Source organism: Cheilinus undulatus, linkage group 20 (genome assembly GCF_018320785.1).
Source record: "Cheilinus undulatus linkage group 20, ASM1832078v1, whole genome shotgun sequence".
Lineage (NCBI taxonomy): Eukaryota > Metazoa > Chordata > Actinopteri > Labriformes > Labridae > Cheilinus > Cheilinus undulatus.
Genome location: NC_054884.1, coordinates 31397571 through 31417587, shown reverse-complemented (window position 1 = coordinate 31417587; position 20017 = coordinate 31397571). Strand labels below are relative to the sequence as shown.

The following is a 20017-nucleotide window of genomic DNA, read 5'->3' as shown; positions in this document are numbered from 1 at the left end:
TTAGTCAACTATTAGATTAGTATTATTCATACATTTTTTAGTCAATTAAACTTATTAGTATTTTCATAAATGTTGGCCACAGTGCCTATAAGATGTTGTGCTCAAGCTGTTCTGCAGCCACCCACCACTAGTCGGAGCTGTAGCTCCACTTATAGGCATTCTATGTCCGCTTAAACGTCAGGAAGTAAACCAGCGCAGTAGAACAGTGGTTCACAAAATGCCATTTGGCAAAGTATGTTTTCAGTAGGTAGAGATGGTCATCTCAGAAAGGTGTGGGTTTGATTCCCCAGCTCCTTGTGTTCTTCACCACCGCTTTATGTGTGTTTTGTAAATGGGTATGGATGCGGATTAACAGGGTGCGGGATTAGCTAGTGTGAATGGAGTGAGAGGGTGTAAACACTCTGCAGACAGAAGACTGGACCTCACTATGAGTTGTTGTCTTCTTTGAGGTCCTCTTCATTTTGATTCGAGGGGCTTGTTGAATGAGCCCGTCTGGATGAAGAGGAGGGCTTCACCACAGGTCACTGCCTCAAATACAAATCTACCAGAGGCGCTGACGGCTGCTGTCATGTCTGAGAGAACAGCGAAGGCCTTCATCTGCGTCCACACTTTATCACTTCTCATTTCCAAAGGCTGTGTTTCTTCAGGACAGGAGCGGTATCAGAGCTGACACATACTCACAGCCGTTCAGTCTTCTTGTGGTCAGACACAGCTGCAGAAGAAAAAACCTAAACACTCACATTCCCTCAAACATACACACGCTCATACACATGCCTCTTCTCTAACTAGAGCCAAACTGTCGAGAGGCTTTCAAACTGCATGTCATGTCAGTCTCACCCTCGCTGATATTTAGAAATGCCCTCTGATGGTGGAAGGGGACTGTTTATTTCTATTTAAACAAGTGACCACTCTCACACAGATGAGTTTTCTGTATCCAGCATTCACAGATATCTTCTTCCACATCGTGTGAGACTGAAAGTAAACAGCTTGAAGTTGGTGCAAAGGTTTAGGCTGATCAGAGTGGGAGTGAAATGATAAAGAGCACTCCAGCAGAGGAATTGGTTTTGTTTATATGGTTGATATGTTTATAGTAGAGTGGAAATGATTGGTCAGACGAATGTCCAGCTCTGTAATAAATGACACCAAACCCAATTAAATAAATGAAGATTTATATCAGAACTGCAGCCATTTTACTTAAGGACATTTGGATTTACTCTGAGCTCATAAACCAAGCAGTTCCATACTGAATAGATCAGAAACTTTATTTCTGCTTCTCACGTGTGCAAAGCAGAAATGATGAGAAGTTTTAGCCCCTTTAGCATGCTAGCTGACTTTGCTGTGTTATCCAAGTTCATTGGATCAGTTTTATTCAAAGTTTGGACATTTTTTTTGCCATGGAAAAACATCATTCCTATTAACATTTAATAAATATATCAAATGTTACAGTTAATCTTAAACAGCATGAACTACCATTAAATGTTAGATTTTTTCAAAACAAATAACATAAATGTTGTCTTCCTGTATGAAGGATGTTTCCACCAAGGCCTCCTCCTTTATCACTGTTTAATCTGTTAGAAATTAAAGAAAATAAGTCAGCAGATGTTGATTTTTCATAGCAGATACCAGTAGTGATTTTTACTAGATAGACTGATCGCCGATATTTGGAACCAATATGTATATGAAGCAAAAAGTAACTTCTAGGAAGTTTTAGTAATTTCATTGTTAGATTAAGAAGGTGAGGATGTGAGCCTCTTATTCCAAAATACATAAATAAACTAGCCTGCCATTACTGATTACTAAAAATAAATAAAGCTATTACTTTTATGACATATAGCCAATCCAATAGTTTAGTAGACTGTAAATGAGGAAAGACTGTGGTGAGTAAAAACAGGCAAAGGCGCTGCTCACTGCAGAGCTGAATTAATGTGCTTTCTAATTAATGTATTTATTTTGCAATCTTTAAAATAAAATGCCAATACAAGCAACCGACCAAATACTAAACATCAAGCCCAATAAACAGCCAGACCGATAATCAGTCGGCCCCCCGAAACAATCATAAAATATCTTATTTCTTCATATCACCACTTTGTGTACTGGCGCTCGCTCTCATTTGACTTTCACTGTCTCTTCCTGTCAGTTGAATTCAACAAGATTTATTGGCATGGAAACATCAGTTTGCATTGCTAAAGCAATTTACAAATTTTTAATAGTAATTCTAATAACAGAAAAAAGTACTATAATTGGTATATGTATAAATAAATATGTGTAGGTGGACCTGCTCATGGAGGTGGTGTGGTGTTTCAGGCTCTCTTTTGGTCACAACAGCTCTCTTCATCCAGCAGATCTGGATGTCTGTTCACTCTTCAGTCTGGTGAATTCTTTTTGTTTGCTGCTGAAAAGTGAGAACTTGTCTGTGATGTCCTTGTGTAAAGGACAGGTGGTTAAAGAGCAGCTCTGTTTCCACTTCCTGTTGGCTACAGTGGTTGCACACTCTTTCCTCTAAGAGATCCAGCTTTGTCTGAGGTGCCCCCGTTGATGGCAAAGTCGTGCTTACTGAGTCTGTGCTCTCTCTGCTTGCGGCAGCTTTGCGTTGAAATTCTGATTTTCATTCTGTAGCCTATATCTGTGTAAAAATAACAGATATTGTATTGTATTGCTGTGCGTCTCTCTGCTGTCACTGCCCTGTCTTTCTTTATAAATTTACTTCAGTAAATCTTCCTGCAAGTGACTTAATCTGTTTTATAGCCAGAATATAAGCAGTCTCCAAGGATGAACTGAACCAGTGTTTTACTTTGAAAATCACAGACCTGCTGTGTGTATCTTTCCTGTGACATATTCTACCAATGTGGGAACAGAAAGCTTAATCAGTAGCTGAAATTTAGAGAAAAACTCGATTGGCCTGGTACAATTTTGTTTGTAGCTTTCAAAAGAAACAGACTGCAGACATGTTCTACCAATGTAGACACACACATCTGCTAAAACAAGGACATTTTGGCTTCCTCTTTATTATCTTCCTGTCTATTTTTGCCAAGAGATGTGTGAAGCTTGCGGAAAAAATAGGTAAGCTGTATTCCTCTACTTTGCCCGTGCATGAGACGTGGTGCTCATTCAGGCAGTCTGAAAGCTCTGACTTGTAAATATGCAAGCCAAAATAAAAAAAGTCAGGCTGTTTTGCAGCCAGGACATGTCTCTAAAATGCAGAGTTTGCTGGATTTGACCCTCAAACAGAGGTACATCTTAAAAAATTGATTTTGTGCAACATTTATGAAGCTGAAACACTCTGTGCCCCTTAAAATCCTTTAAAATAAGTTGTTAAATTCATATTTAAAGGCAGGGTGCAGCAGTAGTTTCTTGTACAGGGACTTTAATTAAACATGCCTTGTAATAAAACATGTCTTTGAAATCTGATGCCTTAATCTGTAAGATCTGGATCCTCCCTCACACATGAAGGCTCTGTGGCCGGGGTACGTTGCAGCATTAATGATGAAAACAGTGATTTGATTCGACATGCACACATGAACTTTGGAAACACTTCTAAAACCAGTTCTCCTGCCTTAGAAGCTTAAAACAGCCAAACAGAAATAGACAACAGTCATTAATCTAACGTTTTAAAACTTTTCTTTATTCATGGATGCAAAGACGCTGTCTGTCAGAGCCGTCTTTGATCAAACGAGTGAGAAGAAAAGCAGCATGTAAGAATAATCCCGTCCTTAAAACGTTTTCTTTTTTCTGACGTTCAAGCTTCATCCGTTTTTGTCTGCTGCTCCTTTTCCCCTCTTCACTCCTCAGACATTCGGAGTACGGCGTGCCTCCACAGCGCGGTAAATGTTCCCAGATCCTGCCCCTATCTCCACAGGCAGAGGGACCGATTGGGGCAGAGGTAACGTGGCTCTGCTCAGCATTAATTGGCTGATTAACATAAGGACAGTTTAGCACTTCACTGTCCCACACTCAGGCCATTAATCAGGGGGGAGGCTGTGCCAGCTGAACCGCTGCCAACTGCTCCACACAGACCACTAAAAAGAGAGGGGGGAGAGGGGTGGGCTCCACTCACAGGGAGATGTGATGCGCTGTTTGGCCAGACGGAGAACTGCAGTCTGCACGATGGTGCCGAGGAAGAGCGGAAGGAGACTAATCTGTGCTGTTAGAGAAGTTTACAGTCGGCTAGATGCAGAATAGAAGGAAAACGCCCAATGTTTCTTTCAGGAATGGCACAAACATTTCAGCTTTCATGTCTGATCACACCAGCAGATCTGCAATCATTTCATCACATCAAAGTTTCTGAGAGGAAGAAGAAGCAGAGAAATATCTGCAGCTGTCTGTGTGCAGCATTCCTGAGACAGACGGTGTTTACGGTTTTTATCCTCACCTCTGCTGATGACAGTGAGCTCTAAATATCAGACTGGAGTGATGGAGGTGTCCTTGGGGCTCTTTTTTTTAATGCTTTAGGGCCAAAATATAAGACATAGTAACATTTTTGTGTCCAGCTGTTGAGTACCATGAGCAATCTTTGCAGAGAGATTAAATGTTTTAGGTCCTACCAGCAGTTTTTCATCTTTCTATTTCTGCGTAAAAGGCTGAAACACTTTTACATGAGTAATATTTTTCATTTAGAGTCTTACAGAATTATTTAGCAGATGCTTTTGTTCAAAGCAACGTAAATCTGAGAGTAAAAACAACACAAGCAAAGATCTAGACAAGAAGAAACAACATCAGTAAGTGCCACAAAGAGCTTCAAGTCCAATTGGTCGCAGGTGCTGCCATGCAGTGTTAAAGGCAAAGCACATAAAGTATACAAGTTTTTTTGTTTTGTTTTTTTTTTTTTTTTCTTATGAACATTAACAATGAAACAACAAATAATCTCTGTGAGATCTCTCATCATCACCATCCATTAAATTGACTTCAACACAAATAAAGACCAAAGTACCGAGTGCTGGGTCACTCACAAAGAGCTGGGCATAAAAATCCCAGAAGTAGAGCAGGACAGTGCAAGCCAACTGTAGCTGGGAGACTCATTCTACCACTGGAGACAACAGTGGAGAATAGTCTAGCTAAGACTCAGTCTACCACTGGAGACAACAGTGGAGAATAGTCTAGCTAAGACTCAGTCTACCACTGGAGACAACAGTGGAGAATAGTCTAGCTAAGTGCATAGTGTTCCCTAAAGAGCTGGGTCTTTAGCTTTCTCTTAAACGTAGAGAGGGACTCTACGGAGCAAATGGAGTTGGGTAATTCCTTCCACCATTCAGGGACGACAGAAGAGAAGAGTCGGCTGCTGGCTGAGCGTAGCGGGCGAGAAGGAGTGTAAATTGGTGTTAACAGGCTCTCTAAAGCAGGGGTTCCTAAACTTTTCATCCAGTGACCCTGAAAATAACGGCGTCAGAGATCAGGGACCCCCATCTTCCCTCGAGGAGGATAAAGGGCACGATGTTGCTCAAAGCACCATGTATAAAACTTACATTTTAGGTATTTTTTAGAACTTTTACTCACATTTAAGCAAAAATGTCACTTGATAACTATTTAAACTCTTTTTAACAACATTTTTACAAAAGTATATAAAACATGATTTTATCTCGTATCAAATTTCTCTCTGTTTTTTGGAAAGCGTCCTGCGACCCCCCTGGGGTCCTGGCCCACACTTTGGAAACCACTGCTCTAAGGAAAATATATTTTACAAAGTGCAATACAGTTCTGATGACAATTTACATTTATTAAAGTCAAAAGGAAAGAAGTTAATGAAATAGAATTTTGCCATAATTTAGGTTTAAGGATCCTCTCTAAGTAAACTTATTTCTTATACTGTAGTTCATTTTTATATTCCTGTTTGTCAATATGGTAAAGAAAAATTTCACATTCTAGCAACAAATAAAGCTCCATCATTCACACAGCGTTCTGATGAAGCCTGAAAGTTGGACTTTTACATTGCAGGAAGAGGATCTGTTTCTAAAAGGGTGTTCTTTTTTAACTTTAGCAACCATGTTTTGTTTGTGAGTTGATCCACTGTAAAAATCAGACTTTTTCAAACCATCTCTGGACCTGGAGAACACGTTTTAAGGGATAAAGCTGCTTCCATGCTGCTCTCGTCTTTCTTTCTACTCCTGTAACTTCATTCCTTCATTTTAAAATCCTCTTTTTTCATCAGTGTGTTTTTGCAGCCTTATGTTTTATATTTTAAGGCTTTTTTTCCTGCTTCTCAGCCCCTCTGCCCTCCATTTAGACCTGCTAACAGTTAAATAACCACTTTGAAAGTGTCTAACAGGTTCTTCAGGCAGGCTGTGTAAAATCAAAGCATTGCTGGCATAGCTCCGAGTCTATTCATTTAAGTCGAGACACATCAATAGCATTTCTGTGACAGAGCAGCGATCCAAGTTCTACCGCAGAAACACCTTCAAATGACCTTAAACTGCCATACCAACGTTTTTGTGTTGGCTGCATGTGTTGTCAGTTTTTGTTTCGTTCCTTTTCTCTCATTTGACTTCAAAATGTCGCGAGTGTCTGCCAGAGCAGTTGAATTGACTTCTGAGGAGAGCTTAATCTATGTAAATCTTTTGGCTGCTTGTTTGTCAAGTGGTTGATCAGAGACGGTTCACAGGCGGCGTTGAACGGAGCTTTGAGAGCCCTCGTGTTTTTTTCAAGTAGACTTGGCTGGCGTGTATCGGAGCATCGCCCGCCCCGGAGGATGTTTGATTCTGTGGTTAAGCTCCAGTGTGCAAACAGGTGACACTCTGACAAGTGATGACTTGGTCTTTCTGTTGGCTTTAGCTGGTGCACCTGGGTTTCTGTGAGCGGAGTGACAGAGACGTGCTGTTTAGACCAGCTGATGTGTCTGAAAGCTGAAGCTGTGCAGCTGCTTCAGAAATGAGCAGAGATGCTCAGCTGTGTCTGTTGTGTCTGTGTGCTGCTGTAGTCCTCAGGAAGGTTTGTTCAAATGTAATTACATAACTATCACTCCAAAATATGGAAATCTGCTCTTATTTAGGGTCCATTTTTTGGCTTAGAATGAAACATTGTAGACACTTTGACAAACCCCCAGCCCTTGAACTCCTACCTTTCCAGATGCCATAAATCATATCACTTTACAGAGCCAAGCTATCTTGCGTTTCTTCCGTACCAGAAGAGGAAGTGCCTCCCTGCAGCCTGTTATCAATTGAGCCCTGGTGGTTGGCAGTGGATCACGTTCAGTCTTTGATAGCTCTGAGGATCTGGCAGCTGAACACCCCCTCTCCTCTGCTCCTGCCTTTGGTCTCGCCTCCTTTCCGTCCCCATCATCTGGCTGATAATTGTCGCTATAGTTATGGGTTTCATGTGTGAGTGTTTGTGTTCATAATTGAAAGCAGCAGCAGACGCCATCACTTCCGGGCCAGTCCACACAGTCACGTCTGTGTTCCTGTCCTGAAGGGCTGGCGTTCATCAGGGCGGTTTGATCAAACTGTTATCTGATCTTTTGTTTGTTTGTTTTTTTTACTCCTACTATCAGGTTTGCTTCTTTCAGTTCCACAGTTCAGGGTTCTGTCGTTGAGTGAATCATGAAAAGAGCCGCTCGCATCCTGAACAGCAGCTGATGTTTCAGTGAGATGTGTCAGGGTTTGTTTGAGAATGATGCAAGCAGAGTTACGTCAGGATCAAAACAAAAACAGAACTCAACTCTGAATAAGTTTAACTCACCTTCCTGACACTCTCTGAACAGACTGTATCGAAAATATTGGGACACACTGAGAATTTAACAAGAAAACCACAAGCAGAGCTGCAGAGTTTAAGGAGCTATGCAGCTGACAAGGGAGTTTGCTTCAAAGTCTTCATTGCAAGAGGCATCTAAAAGAAGCTGCTAAGTATGCAAATTAAATGGGATTTTGAGAGGTAAAAATGCATAAAGAGAATAAAGTATTAAAATAAATTTCTCAAAAATAAAGATAACAGGCATTCAGATTTACATAACTGCATATAATCTATCATAAAAGTTGGTATGCATATAAAAATGATGTAATCATTACATTTTCTGAGTAGTATACTGTACAGCAGGGCATTAGGACATTTATATATGGCAAAAACCCAAGTCAGTGTTGTTTTGATTGATATTAGGATTATTAAACATGATTAGTCATTGATTTTACAACAGCTGCATCACATTCATGCATGATGGACAAACCCTGTTTTAAAAGTGTCAACATTGCGGCTTGTGCTTCAGGTGGACAGAGGCACAGGCAGAGCATTTCAAGAACCTGATGCAGCGCAAGACAGGAAAATATCAGGCACTTTTAAAAACCTTCACTTCTCTGAATGTGAAATTTATCCACGAAAATGAAACAGTTTACTATATAGTACATTCACCTAATGGAGTTCAGATTAGATGAAAAGATGCCTCAGTTAAAAAAAAAAAAAAAAACATCGTAGGCAACGCTCATGCTTTTATGAATTGCGTATGCCTTTAAGGATGCCTGCAGTCAGTATTATTGCAGTAAGCTGCAGTATTTTAAATTATTTTAAGAGATTTTCTAGGGATGCACAACATTGAATTTTTGAAGATTTTCCATATGCCTGTATTTAAAAATGTATCTAAACTAATATAGATATCTACATATAGAAATATCAATCTAGTTCAGATCCATAAGCTAAGTTTTTAAAACACCCGGTAAAGTTTAAGGAACAAGGATGCACAAAGAAAAGATATCAACTGATTTATGTCTGTCCTGCCAAAATCTTCCAAAACATATTCATACATACTGTCAATAATTACAACAATGTATAAGTTGTAGATATTGTCAGAGATTTTTGTATCTGTAGCTACTGATAACTTATTTACCTACGATCTGCTGATTCAGACATAATGCTGAGAATATCATGCATACTGAAGATTTTCCCTGTTCGAACTGAAACATATTGCATTCACATGAGATTTATTTTTACTCTATGTTTTTCGGTAATTTTTCATCTGTTTTTCTGACTTAATATTTATTTATTTATTTATTTTTTACGGTTGGAGATATAATTTATACAAAAAAATAAAACGAGAGGAAATATTAAGACTGAGAACCAGAAAAAAAAAACATCTAACATAGAAAATGAAAGAAACTTTTTTTTACAGTAAGAATATAAGTATTTTACAGGATTATTTTTTTACTGTCAAAGGGAAGTTTTTAAAAACTTGTTTTACATTTTCATTACAAAAAACCCATACATCTAAAATAGAAGAAAAAAAATCTTTTTTTTACATAGTTCAGAATGAAAGTATTTTTATCTTTGTGCAGTCAAATAGAGTATTCAGGTACTTCTTCCTCCACATTTTCATTAAAAAAATTAGATAGAAAAAAACTGAAATTGTCATTTGTTAGAGATTGTGGTTTTAAATGAAAATGAATAATTATTATGTATTGGCTGCTATTCATTCTTATAAAATATTAAATTTGTAAAGGAAAATGATAAAAGTGATATTTTGAATTTTTATTGCCAAGGAATTTGAATTAAAGAATTATATTTCCATCATAAATTAACTTCAAGGTTATGTCTCTTATGTATGACAAATAAAAATGTTGAGAAATGTTATATAATGTTAGAATTGTTTGATAAACTCAACACAGTGATATTTTGTATTGTATATTGGGTTATTTATAATAACATCTGTTTTTATTCTTTTTTATTTCTTGTTATTTTTTAAAGTTTTTAAATAAAACCTGCATCTCTTACTCATTAATATCATTAACCACTTTAAACTCAACCAATTAATTATTTACATGAATTCTCTTTTTTTTATTTGATCTTTTTTATATTATTTTATCTTATTCTATTTTATTTATTGTGTTCTTTTGGTTCCTTCTACAGTACAGATGTTGATAAAGCTTTGGTGCCAAGGGCTGTCACTACATGATGTTTTGTCTCATTTTGACACAGCCATGTGACCTTGCCTGGAGGTAGCTGACCTGTTCTCCAGTTTAAACTGATGAACCCTGAACTCTTCCTGTAGACCTACCTGTAGCAGCACACGTGCATTCACACCAAACTCAAATGGCCCGATAATCTTAATGCCATCGCCGTAACACATGGCAGCGCTGGGCGGAAATAATGACATGGAGCTGAGAGGGCTGCTGATGTGAACCAGATGAGGAGCTCTGACTCTAAAGGCAGAGAGAGAGAGAGAGAGCAGAACTGGACAAACTGTGAAACGACAACATAGCACTCACAGCGGGGTGGACTGTCTGACTTTATCGTCAAATTATCCGTAAACATTAAAACAGCTTCATCCAAACAATGACAGCGCTGTGGAAACGTTCCTTCGTGTTCTTCTTGTATTTACTGCACAGGTGCATTAAAACCTGCAGGCTCTTAATGCACAGAGCACAGCTATACACAGGAACAAGCTTTTTATTTATATGATGTTCTTGGAAACTAAGTAGATCCTTTTTATGGGCGCCGTGTTGCAGCGGGCTTGGCCCCGGGCCCGTCTGAGGCCTGGTTCAGCACCGCTCTGCTCTGGCCTGGCCACAAAGTGCATTTCTCTCTCATGCGGCCCCTGACCTCCTGACGCATTTCCTGACCCAGGAAATAGAATTAACACCTCAGCCTGGGCTTTCGGAGTCCCAGAGACGCATAAAACAGCTGTCCATTAGCCGAGCTCCGTCCAGTCAGGACAAGCTAGCTAATGCTGCGCTACGAGTGAAGCAGAGATGGAAAAGGGAAGCAGGAGATTTTCTTCGAGCTGATCCCATCGCCTGGTTTAAAGTCTTTTTAGTGCTTTAATGGTTTAAGTGCCTCTGCAGTTTTAGCAGAAACTGGAGCCAAAGAAGGAGTATTGTATCCCTGCTCGTACAGGTTCAGTGTTCCTCTTGAAGCCCTATGTCTCATAGCTGAGACATAGGGCTAAAAATCAGACCACTGTGATTATTTAAGGAGGATAAATGAAACTATATAATAATTGTTAGTTGATAATTTCCCAGGTGTTTAAGCCTTACAGGATTTCAAACAAAAACAAACTATTTACTCAAGTCTCCTTCAGGGATGGGGCATGCATTTGAATATTTGAATTGTCATTCATTTATGATTTTTTACATTAAAGGATTGAAAAGACTTGAAGCAATCTTTAATCTCCCATTACCTTCAACAGCACCTGGTTTGTAACGTAGTGTTAGTACCAGATGCAGTTGGTCCATGCTTTTCTAAATGCACCTTAGAATCAGTAGAGTCTGCTATCTGGTTATCAAATGGTCTGTTATGACTAGCTAAGGTAAGGCTGGGCAAATGTCATGAAATCACAGTCAGGCCTGCAATTTTCAAATCACAAAAGGTGCAATCTGTTGTATCCCTCTGAGGCTAACATTGTTGTGTACAACAAGAAGAGACACAGTTAACTTCTGAACCACGAATCTGGCCTCTTTTTCCCCTCTTAAAGCCCCCCAGTTTTGCCAGTATAATGACGCTATCCATGCCTTTGTTGCCCTTACAGAGACTTTTTTCTAGTGAGCCTGGCACTTGGATGACTTTCCGGGGTCTTTAAAGATGAAATCCACCCCAGTAGCTCACATGTTGAATGTCTTTTTAATGTGTTTCTGCTGCTTGCGGATAATGCTGTTTTCCTGCAACGATTGTCACGTGGGCTGTGACAACCACTGACAGGCTTTTCTATCAATACGTCATGCTTTGCTAAACTGTGCATACCTCAACACTTTGATCCAGGAGGTGACGGCCTGAATCGCTCATATTGGAGAGAGAGAGAGAGACAGGGAGCCTGTAATGTGGCCCTCTGTGTCACTGCAGACAGGAACGGCTTCAAGCAATGGCTCAAAAACAGGCAAGAGAGAAAAGTGCAGGGGAACTTTTGTAAATAGGTGAATAATTTGAAGACTTTTTGTCACAAAAAATTGTTATTTTTACACTTTGTCATCCCGAAGAGATGGGAGATCAAGTTTGTGCAAAAAAAAAAAGGCTAAGTCATTGTTGTTTAATATGTGGCCAAAAATAGACAAAAAGTGGTGAAAGGGGTTAAAAAGGTGCACAAATAAATAAGTCCATTATCAGAACCCAATCATAGCTTCACGCTTTTCAGCTCCAAAATGAAGTAACTGTTAGCCAGGATGCTAGCCATTATAATCCGGGTTTTTCAAGGGCCAGGTCAATTCTTCAGACAGGCCTGCTTTCCAGTAAAAAATAGGCCTGCAGTTCAGGATTTACTTCACTTGCAAGCAAATAACTGCATACCCACCTGCTGTTTGCACCTCCTCTATTAATTTACAGGTTCTTCTATCAGCCCATGTTGAGTAAACATGTCTACTTTGTCCTTTTAATGCAGGTAGATATTACTATGATCTATGATTTATTGCCCGTCTCTCCTCCAGTCTTTATCAGAGAAAGCTTATACCTAATGAAATATTTTTAGATCTTTTTGTCTTTGCTTTGTATTTGAAACTTTACTCCAAGTCCTACTCCAGTGTTGTGACATATCTCGTTCATCAAACCAAAACAACGCAGCTCACTCTAATGTTCTTAAAACTATGCCATTGAAATCCTACGCCTCCACCATCCACCAGAGGTTTTTAATATTATGTTGGCTTTCTGATGTCATGAGTGCTGTAAATCTGGGCACGTGGGTTTAAAAAAGAAAAGTGGATTATCTGTTTATTAGATATTTTATATGGCCCATATATCAGGAGATATGGATGCAGATATGCTGTAGTTTAAGTGCTTTATCTGGTTTCTTCATTAGTCAAAGGCTCTTATGCAGGAAAGAAAGCACACACATCTCTATGCGTTTTTACCCTAAGACACACACTATTACACACGTACACACAGATTAGCCAGTTCCTGCGTTTAAGCACCCCATGTGTTTGCATTTTAGTCACACATTGCCAATCTCATGGGAGCACTTTGAAGCGTACTCCTCCAGAGCAGATCATAAAACAGGAGTATAAGTAGTTTTTCACATAGTTGTATCCCAGAACGCCCCCAACCACCTTCACCTCCAGCACCGGCTCAGCCTCCCACCCAACAGCTTGGCGCTCCACCTTCCACCTACAGTCCATTTACTCTGACAGGAAAGGGCGAGCTCTTGGCTCCAAAATTTTCTGTTTTAAGCACCTCCACTCATCTAGTTTCTCTCCAGATGTTGCATAACAATGCACAGCAGCAGCTACGGTGGAAGTTTTTTTGTCATTTTAAAGTCACCAAGGTGATTTAAAATCCTAGTAAAGTTAAAGGAATCAACACTGGAGAGTGTGAATTCAAAGAGAATTGAATCACAGTAGCTTTTCTTACAGCCAACTCTTTTGTTTTGTTAGCACTTCATATCAATGCAGTAAAAAGTTTTGGTTGTTTGCTTGTAGGATTCCAACTTTTTCACTTAAAAATGCTTAAATTTTAAATTTTCTAAAAGCACATCTGCTCCTTTTAAACTGCAGAGTAGGAGGTGTGGGAGAACCATGTGAAAACAAATCTGCATCTGTATTGTTGCCTGCTTTAACCCCAAGAGTCAGACATAATCACTGCTCCTGATAATGGCTGCTTGGAAAGGGATGGATGTATTCGTGCTGTGAATAAACCATTGTTTTTTTGGTCTCCACAGTACTTTGAGGTGCCGTTTGACTCCAACATGAACCGAACCAAGAACCGTCCACTCGTCCGAGGACAAATCAGGTACAGTTTTCTCTCTTTGGGCTTATTTTTGGGGTGGGTGGACAATGACATTTATTTTTGCAGTACTGTCACTCCAGATTTAGTTGTAGCTCTGCTAAAATTCATGTAAATTAATGATTAACCCAAGTATTTTTGAAAATCTCTTTACAATAGAAGCCCCCACTTCTCATGTTGTTGAAATGCTTTTATTATGAAACAGCCATATCAGGAAATCTGGTTAAGATGCTTGACCTACCATCACAGGAGTGAGACAAACTTCACACCACACTGTCTCCATTGTTAGAATAAATGTGTGCTAATTGAAAGAAGGATAAACTAAATGGGTGAAAAGGGCCCACACATCTATTAGGTTATAGACTGGGCACCTGCCTTCACCGGTCTTTTGCTAAGTTAGGCCCGCAATGCAAGAGGGCTCATCAGTAAGCTCTCGTGTCCCAGACCCAACCCCCTCCCTGCTAGATCTCACTGCCTCAACCACCCAGATAATTTTCAGTACAAATGCAAAGCAAACTATCACACAAACATACACATATCTCTGTTGAAATTACAGAAGAGAGAAGACAAAAAATTTCTATCCGAATGGACAAAGTGCTATCTCTTGCCAGCCAGTTAGGCCGTCTGCTTGACCTCCCCCTAGACCCCCATTTACATGCAGGAAGGAAGGGGGACCGTTGTGAGAAAGAGAACAGGAATGGCAGATTCAGGGTGAGAGGCCGTTTAGGCAGTCACATGCTACAAAATAACATAGCACAGTTACTTAAAAGAGCATCCTTATGATTGCATATTGGTTAGGTCAAGCCCCACGTACAGAAACTAGTTTGAAGTTAATGGCCCCAGTTGAAGTTCAGGACCACTATCACTATCAATCATTCTAATGCTCCAAACAATACAAAGAATGAGGCTTTCAGTCCTGCAGCATGAGCACTGAGGACTGTAGCCTCTGTAAATGGGCACCTGCTCTACTAAACGAGCTAAACCAGGACGGGCAAATTCCCTGGTAATACTGACTCCAATATAATATACAGTATATATAGATGGATGGATGGATGGTTGGATCAACGGACCACTAGATGGATAAATGGATGGACAGCTTGTTGGATGGCTTGGTTGATGGATGGATAGATGCAGGGTTGTAAGGATGGACAGCTAATTGGATGGATGGATGGGATAGAAAGTCAGAAACCTTAAAATTTTTAGTCACGTTGCCCACCTCTAGCTTATTTTACTACATTTCTCTGAGAATTGTATGCATAATAAACCTGGTGTAGGTATCCTATTTTCATTTTGACTTTTAAAGACATCAAGCAGTGACTGGAGAAGAGAGTGACAGAACAGCTCAGCATGAGTACAATTTCATTTCAGTGCAAAAGCAGCAAACACTCCATGACAACCACTGAGCCTTCAGAGCTGCCTTTTTCTTTCCATTCACCCTGGACAGGTGACAGTCTGCCACTGGTGACCTTATTGTGTGTGTACTCAGACCATGTTTGATGAAGCTTACGCCTTAAATAGGATGGTAACCATACTGATTTGCATTCATCTGTTTAGCTTCCAGTTTTATGGCACTGATACCAATAAAAGCCATGCATGCCAGCAGGGACGATCCCCTGCTTTACACTGGTCAGGTGTAATAATAGCTAGTTATCAGATAAGGAAGGAGGAGGCATGTGTTGTAGGTCAGGGTGTAGTTTACCTCCTTAGTTTGCTACCTCCTCTGTTTAGATCTGAGATAACCTCTGCATTGGTGCTCAGTGAACTGCCACGCTCTGGATATGCTCGTCTCTAAATGCCTCTTCAGGCGTCTGCCACCTTTAAGCAGCAGACCAACTGATGTCAACTGATGCATGAACCAAAAAGCACAAACCAGCGACATGCTCCCTTCAGTTATTGTCTCTGCCAGGAAACAGCTTTCTTTGCATTTCACTTATGCAGGAAAAGCTTCCTTTTCTCTCTGGTTTTTATTTGCAAAGAAAAGCACACGACCTACTAACAGAAGAGCATAAAGCCACTCTGCATTGAAGACATCTGTTGCCTGTTGATTTATACCAGCATCATTTTCATTTTATGACTGGAGAGATTGTTAGTACCAAATCATCCCAGGTTCAGGAATTCTCCACTGACATTTTGTTTAAAAGTGGATGCTAAGGCTCTTGAATTGTTGATTGAAGACGCTCTCTCTGTCTAAACACTTCTGTGGAGCATTCAGTCAGTGTGTCCATCTCTGAGTAGAAACATTAGACCTCTGGCTCTTTGTCTGTCCTCTCTCACTCATGTCATGTTGTTTAAAGACAGAGAGCAGATGTGAGGCGAGGCTGTCCTGTCAAACAAACATCACAAGGCCACATTTTACAGATCCACGGTGTCCTAATGGCTTTATGTTGGCTTAAAAGACACTCCTCTGCTACATCTGCAGAGAATGTCAGCAGAGGAAGCTGTCTGTCTATACATCAGGACTACGATGGTGTATCATCTTCATCACCTTTGTATTTTTTTCTGTGAAACAAGGAGGACAGTCGTTGCCTTTGTGGTGGCTTTGGGAACTCTGAGGTTTCCTCTTGTAATGATGCTGAACAGTTTCATCTTGGTCGGAGAATGATGTAGATCCTTTATCAACTGGTGGGTTGGGACCCAAAACTTTTGTAAAAGTATTTCCCAAGTGCTGTTAAACAGAGAGAGGAATTTTTTACACCACTTTTCCAAACATCCTAGGTTTATTCTGGATGCTTACGTTATTTTACTTTGCCAGACCAAATTACTTCAAGGGTTAAGATGATTATCCCCTTTTAGAACTGACCTTTTCATTGAGCCATAGCACAAACCACTGTTGTGCAATGGCATGCTTGGTCTTTGTAATCTTCAAAGCTTGTAAAATCACAAAAAATTGGGGGGTTATCTTCCATTTTATACACAGTATAAAAACTTCAGTAGGGATTTGAGCTGTCACTGAGAAAGCATTGTGACAAAAATGAAAGAAGTCAGTTTCAACTTGAAAAAGAGAATTGTTGATGCTTACAAAGGTTTCACTGAGTTTCCAAGTGTCAAGAACTGGAGTGAGAAGTGTCATCTAGAAATTCAAAGAGAGCCACACAGTCCAGAACAAGCCTGGAAAGGGGAGGAAGAGAACGATTGCAAAGACTCCTGGGAAAAAACTAATGAGAGATGTGTCTAAAGACCCCAGAACAACTGCCAAGGTACTTGTGAATGACTTTGCCAAGTCAGGGAAGTGTTTAGAATACAATAATACAATACAATTCAATACAATAAAATACAGGAACTTTATTTATCCCCGAAGGGAAATTCAATCATCTGGGAGTCTCATCTGTTTACTTTAGAATTATACAGTCTAATTGCTGATGGTGTGAAAGATTTTCTAAATCTTTCTGTCCTGCAGTGCAGGGATAGGAGCCGTCCACCACCGTTGTTTCTTTGCTCATATGAAGTGGATGATCCATGTTTCTCAGAATGGCCTCCACCTTGCTTACTGTGCGTCTCAAGACAATCATTCGAGCCCTGCACCAAACCAAACCAGAGCTCTTTGGCCATAGAGATGTTGCTTATGTTTGGAGAAAGAAGGAAGAGACACACAACCCAAAGAACACTGACCCCACAGTGAAACATGGCGTTGGGAGTGTTATACCGTGGGGATGCTTCAGTACATCTGGAACTGGGAATCTTGGAAAGGTGGAAAGGATCATAAAACTAGGTCTGGGTCGTCGATTTGTCTTCCAGCACATCAGTGACCAAAAACATACGTCACTCCTGTTGAAGAACTACCTCTAGAAGTCCAAAGTGAACGTTATTGAGTGGCCTGCACAACTTGAATCCTGTTGAAAATCTGTGGGGTGAACTGAAGACCGTCCATGCCAGAAGACCATCAGAGCTGGAAGAGCTTGAGAGATTTTCCAAAGAAGAATTCCTCAGAAGACGAATCTGAGACTTGTTGAAAACTACACCAAACGACATCAGACTGCAACAAAAGAGAGACTGGCAAGGAAAGCTTTTTGCGATAGATCATTTTTATCAGGATTAGTTGCTTTGGAGTTCCTTCATTATGAACTACATCAACAAGTACTCTTTCTCTGCTGTGTACAGTTTAAGGAACAACCTTATTTTGTCTGCCCAGTAGTTTTGTAGGTTTTTATAGTCTTTTACAGTTTTATGACTTTCCGTCCAGTGGCTATATTTTCAGGATTTTACACATTCGGAAAGTCCAGAATAGTTGTTTTCCACATTTTGTACCCCCCCACCCCCCTGTAACCACTTGAACATTTAAAAAGTAAGTTAGGAGTAGATTTTTTTGTCTCCTACAGGAAAAAATCCCTTGTTTTATAGTTTTTGATCTCTGGCCTTTAGTGTGATCTTACTAGAAGGCCACATTTTTGGCTTCTAGTACTGAAATTATCCAACTTGATCTTAAGACTTGGATTCCTTACATAAGCACGGGACAGCAGCACACCTCAGGCTATATGCCACACTCCCTCCTGACCCCCACTGAGTCAGCCGACAGCCACATTATCGACAGCCCATAGTTGGCCTAAACGGCTCCACCTCAGCCCACATAAATCAGACATAACACCCCTAATCCCATTAATGCCCCTGTCTCTCTTCTCACCACACCAAAAAAAAATACAAGCTTTTTGAAGAAAAAGGCCTGTGTTTGGTCAAGATTTTAATCTAGTCCTCTCTTTAATTTATGGAGCATTTACTGGTGAATCTGAACCAGACCTCACCATCACTGCTTTCAATAAAAGACGAGAAGACGAGGAGGAGGAGGAAGTCTTCATCCGCCTAAAAGCCTGAGCTGTGGTGATTTTTCTTCAGTTTGATCTCTGGAGTGTGTGCACATGCTCTCTATCTTCCAGGGCTACTTTTATTCCTGACAAACTCTTATCAGATGAGCTTCTCGTTTTGAGGCTCGGCCATGCCTGGCTGCTGACTGTCAGTGAGTGTGTGGCCCTCATGAGTCTGTGAGAGCTGAATTTGTGGAGCTATCTTTGTCTTATCTGCTGTCTGCACAAGCCCACTAAACTTTATCATCCTGTTATTCCCAGAGCTTTTGTCTCAGTCTGATCTGTGTATTGTGACCTCCGTTTTATCCAAAGTCATCTTTTAAACCTACCTTTGTACACTTTTCCTCCTTCTTCTGATTTTACCAATGCTTACATTCTTTATTTGTTTTCTGTCTCTTCTTCATATCAGCCCCCTCCATGCCGTCTGCTTTGCTGTGGCCTGTGGAGTTCCTGGAGTCACGCTGCTCACGCTGGCAGTAAACCCCCTCACAGGCTTCCTGGGGGCCCTCAACATCTTCCTCTACACCTGCTGCTACACTCCCCTAAAGAGGATCAGCATCACCAACACCTGGGTGGGAGCCGTGGTGGGTGCTATTCCTCCTGTCATGGGCTGGACGGCTGCCACAGGTTGTCTGGAGCCAGGTACAACCCACCCGCTGGCATATAGGGTGTTGACAGACACACATTTATAAAGTAGGCTAGTCACATTACAAGACTTTCAGACTTGGATATAATTCAAGTAAAAACGTTTTGATACTGATACCCCTTTCAGTAACATAGCAGTGAGTCATAGGCCCCAGTACTGGGTATTTTTTTGTTTTATTATAAACAAAAACCTCAAACGATGATCTCTTTAAGATCTAGTGTTTTTCACTCCTGTACTTCTTGATACTATCCCTCGTTAATGCTGCATTCACGCAACATGGATTTGAAAACAGGTATAAGGGTAAGTTGCTGTTTTAGGCATCAACACTCAGCTGATTTAATGTTTAATGTGCACTCAAAGTGTTATTGTCTGACTGAATGTACTTGTTATTGTATAAGATGGCACACGGAGGTATAACATCTCCATTCATGGCTCTGGCGTTAGTAGAATATGCCAAATTACAGCTATAATAACTGCTTTACGGCAGCTACAGTAGCTCATAAGAGACAAGTAAACATTGGCTCCGACTACAAAAACTCAGCCAGAGTTTGCCCAACTGATGCGTCACAGCTCATCGTCAAATTTCAAGCCTGATTAAGCACATTGGGAACAACAATCAGTATTGTAGTGTGACATAATTTATGAAAGGTCCAAGACCACTGTTCAACAACTCTAGCATGTCAGAATTTTTCTTGCATTGTCACACCCTGACATGACGTCAACAACCAGACTCCTGCCACCTACCAGCAGGAGAGCATTTGCTCTTTCTATCATTTACCAGAGTGAAATCAAGCAAGCTGTTTACCTACAGTGTATATTAGGGCTGGGCAGTTACCCAAAATTAGATTAAATGGCATCTGCAATTTTCAAATTGCAGAGAGTATTTTTTTAACCTGAAATTTGTGCCAAAATACTAGTTTAGAAGTTTTTTTTTTTTTTTTTTGCAGCGCAGATGTTATGCATG

At 40.3% G+C, this 20017-nt stretch overlaps 1 protein-coding gene across 1 annotated transcript in view; it reads left to right on the top strand.

Moving 5' to 3' along the window:
- LOC121528313 (protoheme IX farnesyltransferase, mitochondrial) overlaps positions 1-20017 on the top strand; it is a 56381-nt gene that overhangs the window by 30601 nt on the left and 5763 nt on the right. The window contains exons 5-6 of the mRNA XM_041815695.1: positions 13547-13617; positions 18817-19049. Of these exons, the coding sequence (XP_041671629.1) occupies positions 13547-13617; positions 18817-19049 (304 nt within the window). The remainder of the gene's footprint in view (positions 1-13546; positions 13618-18816; positions 19050-20017) is intronic.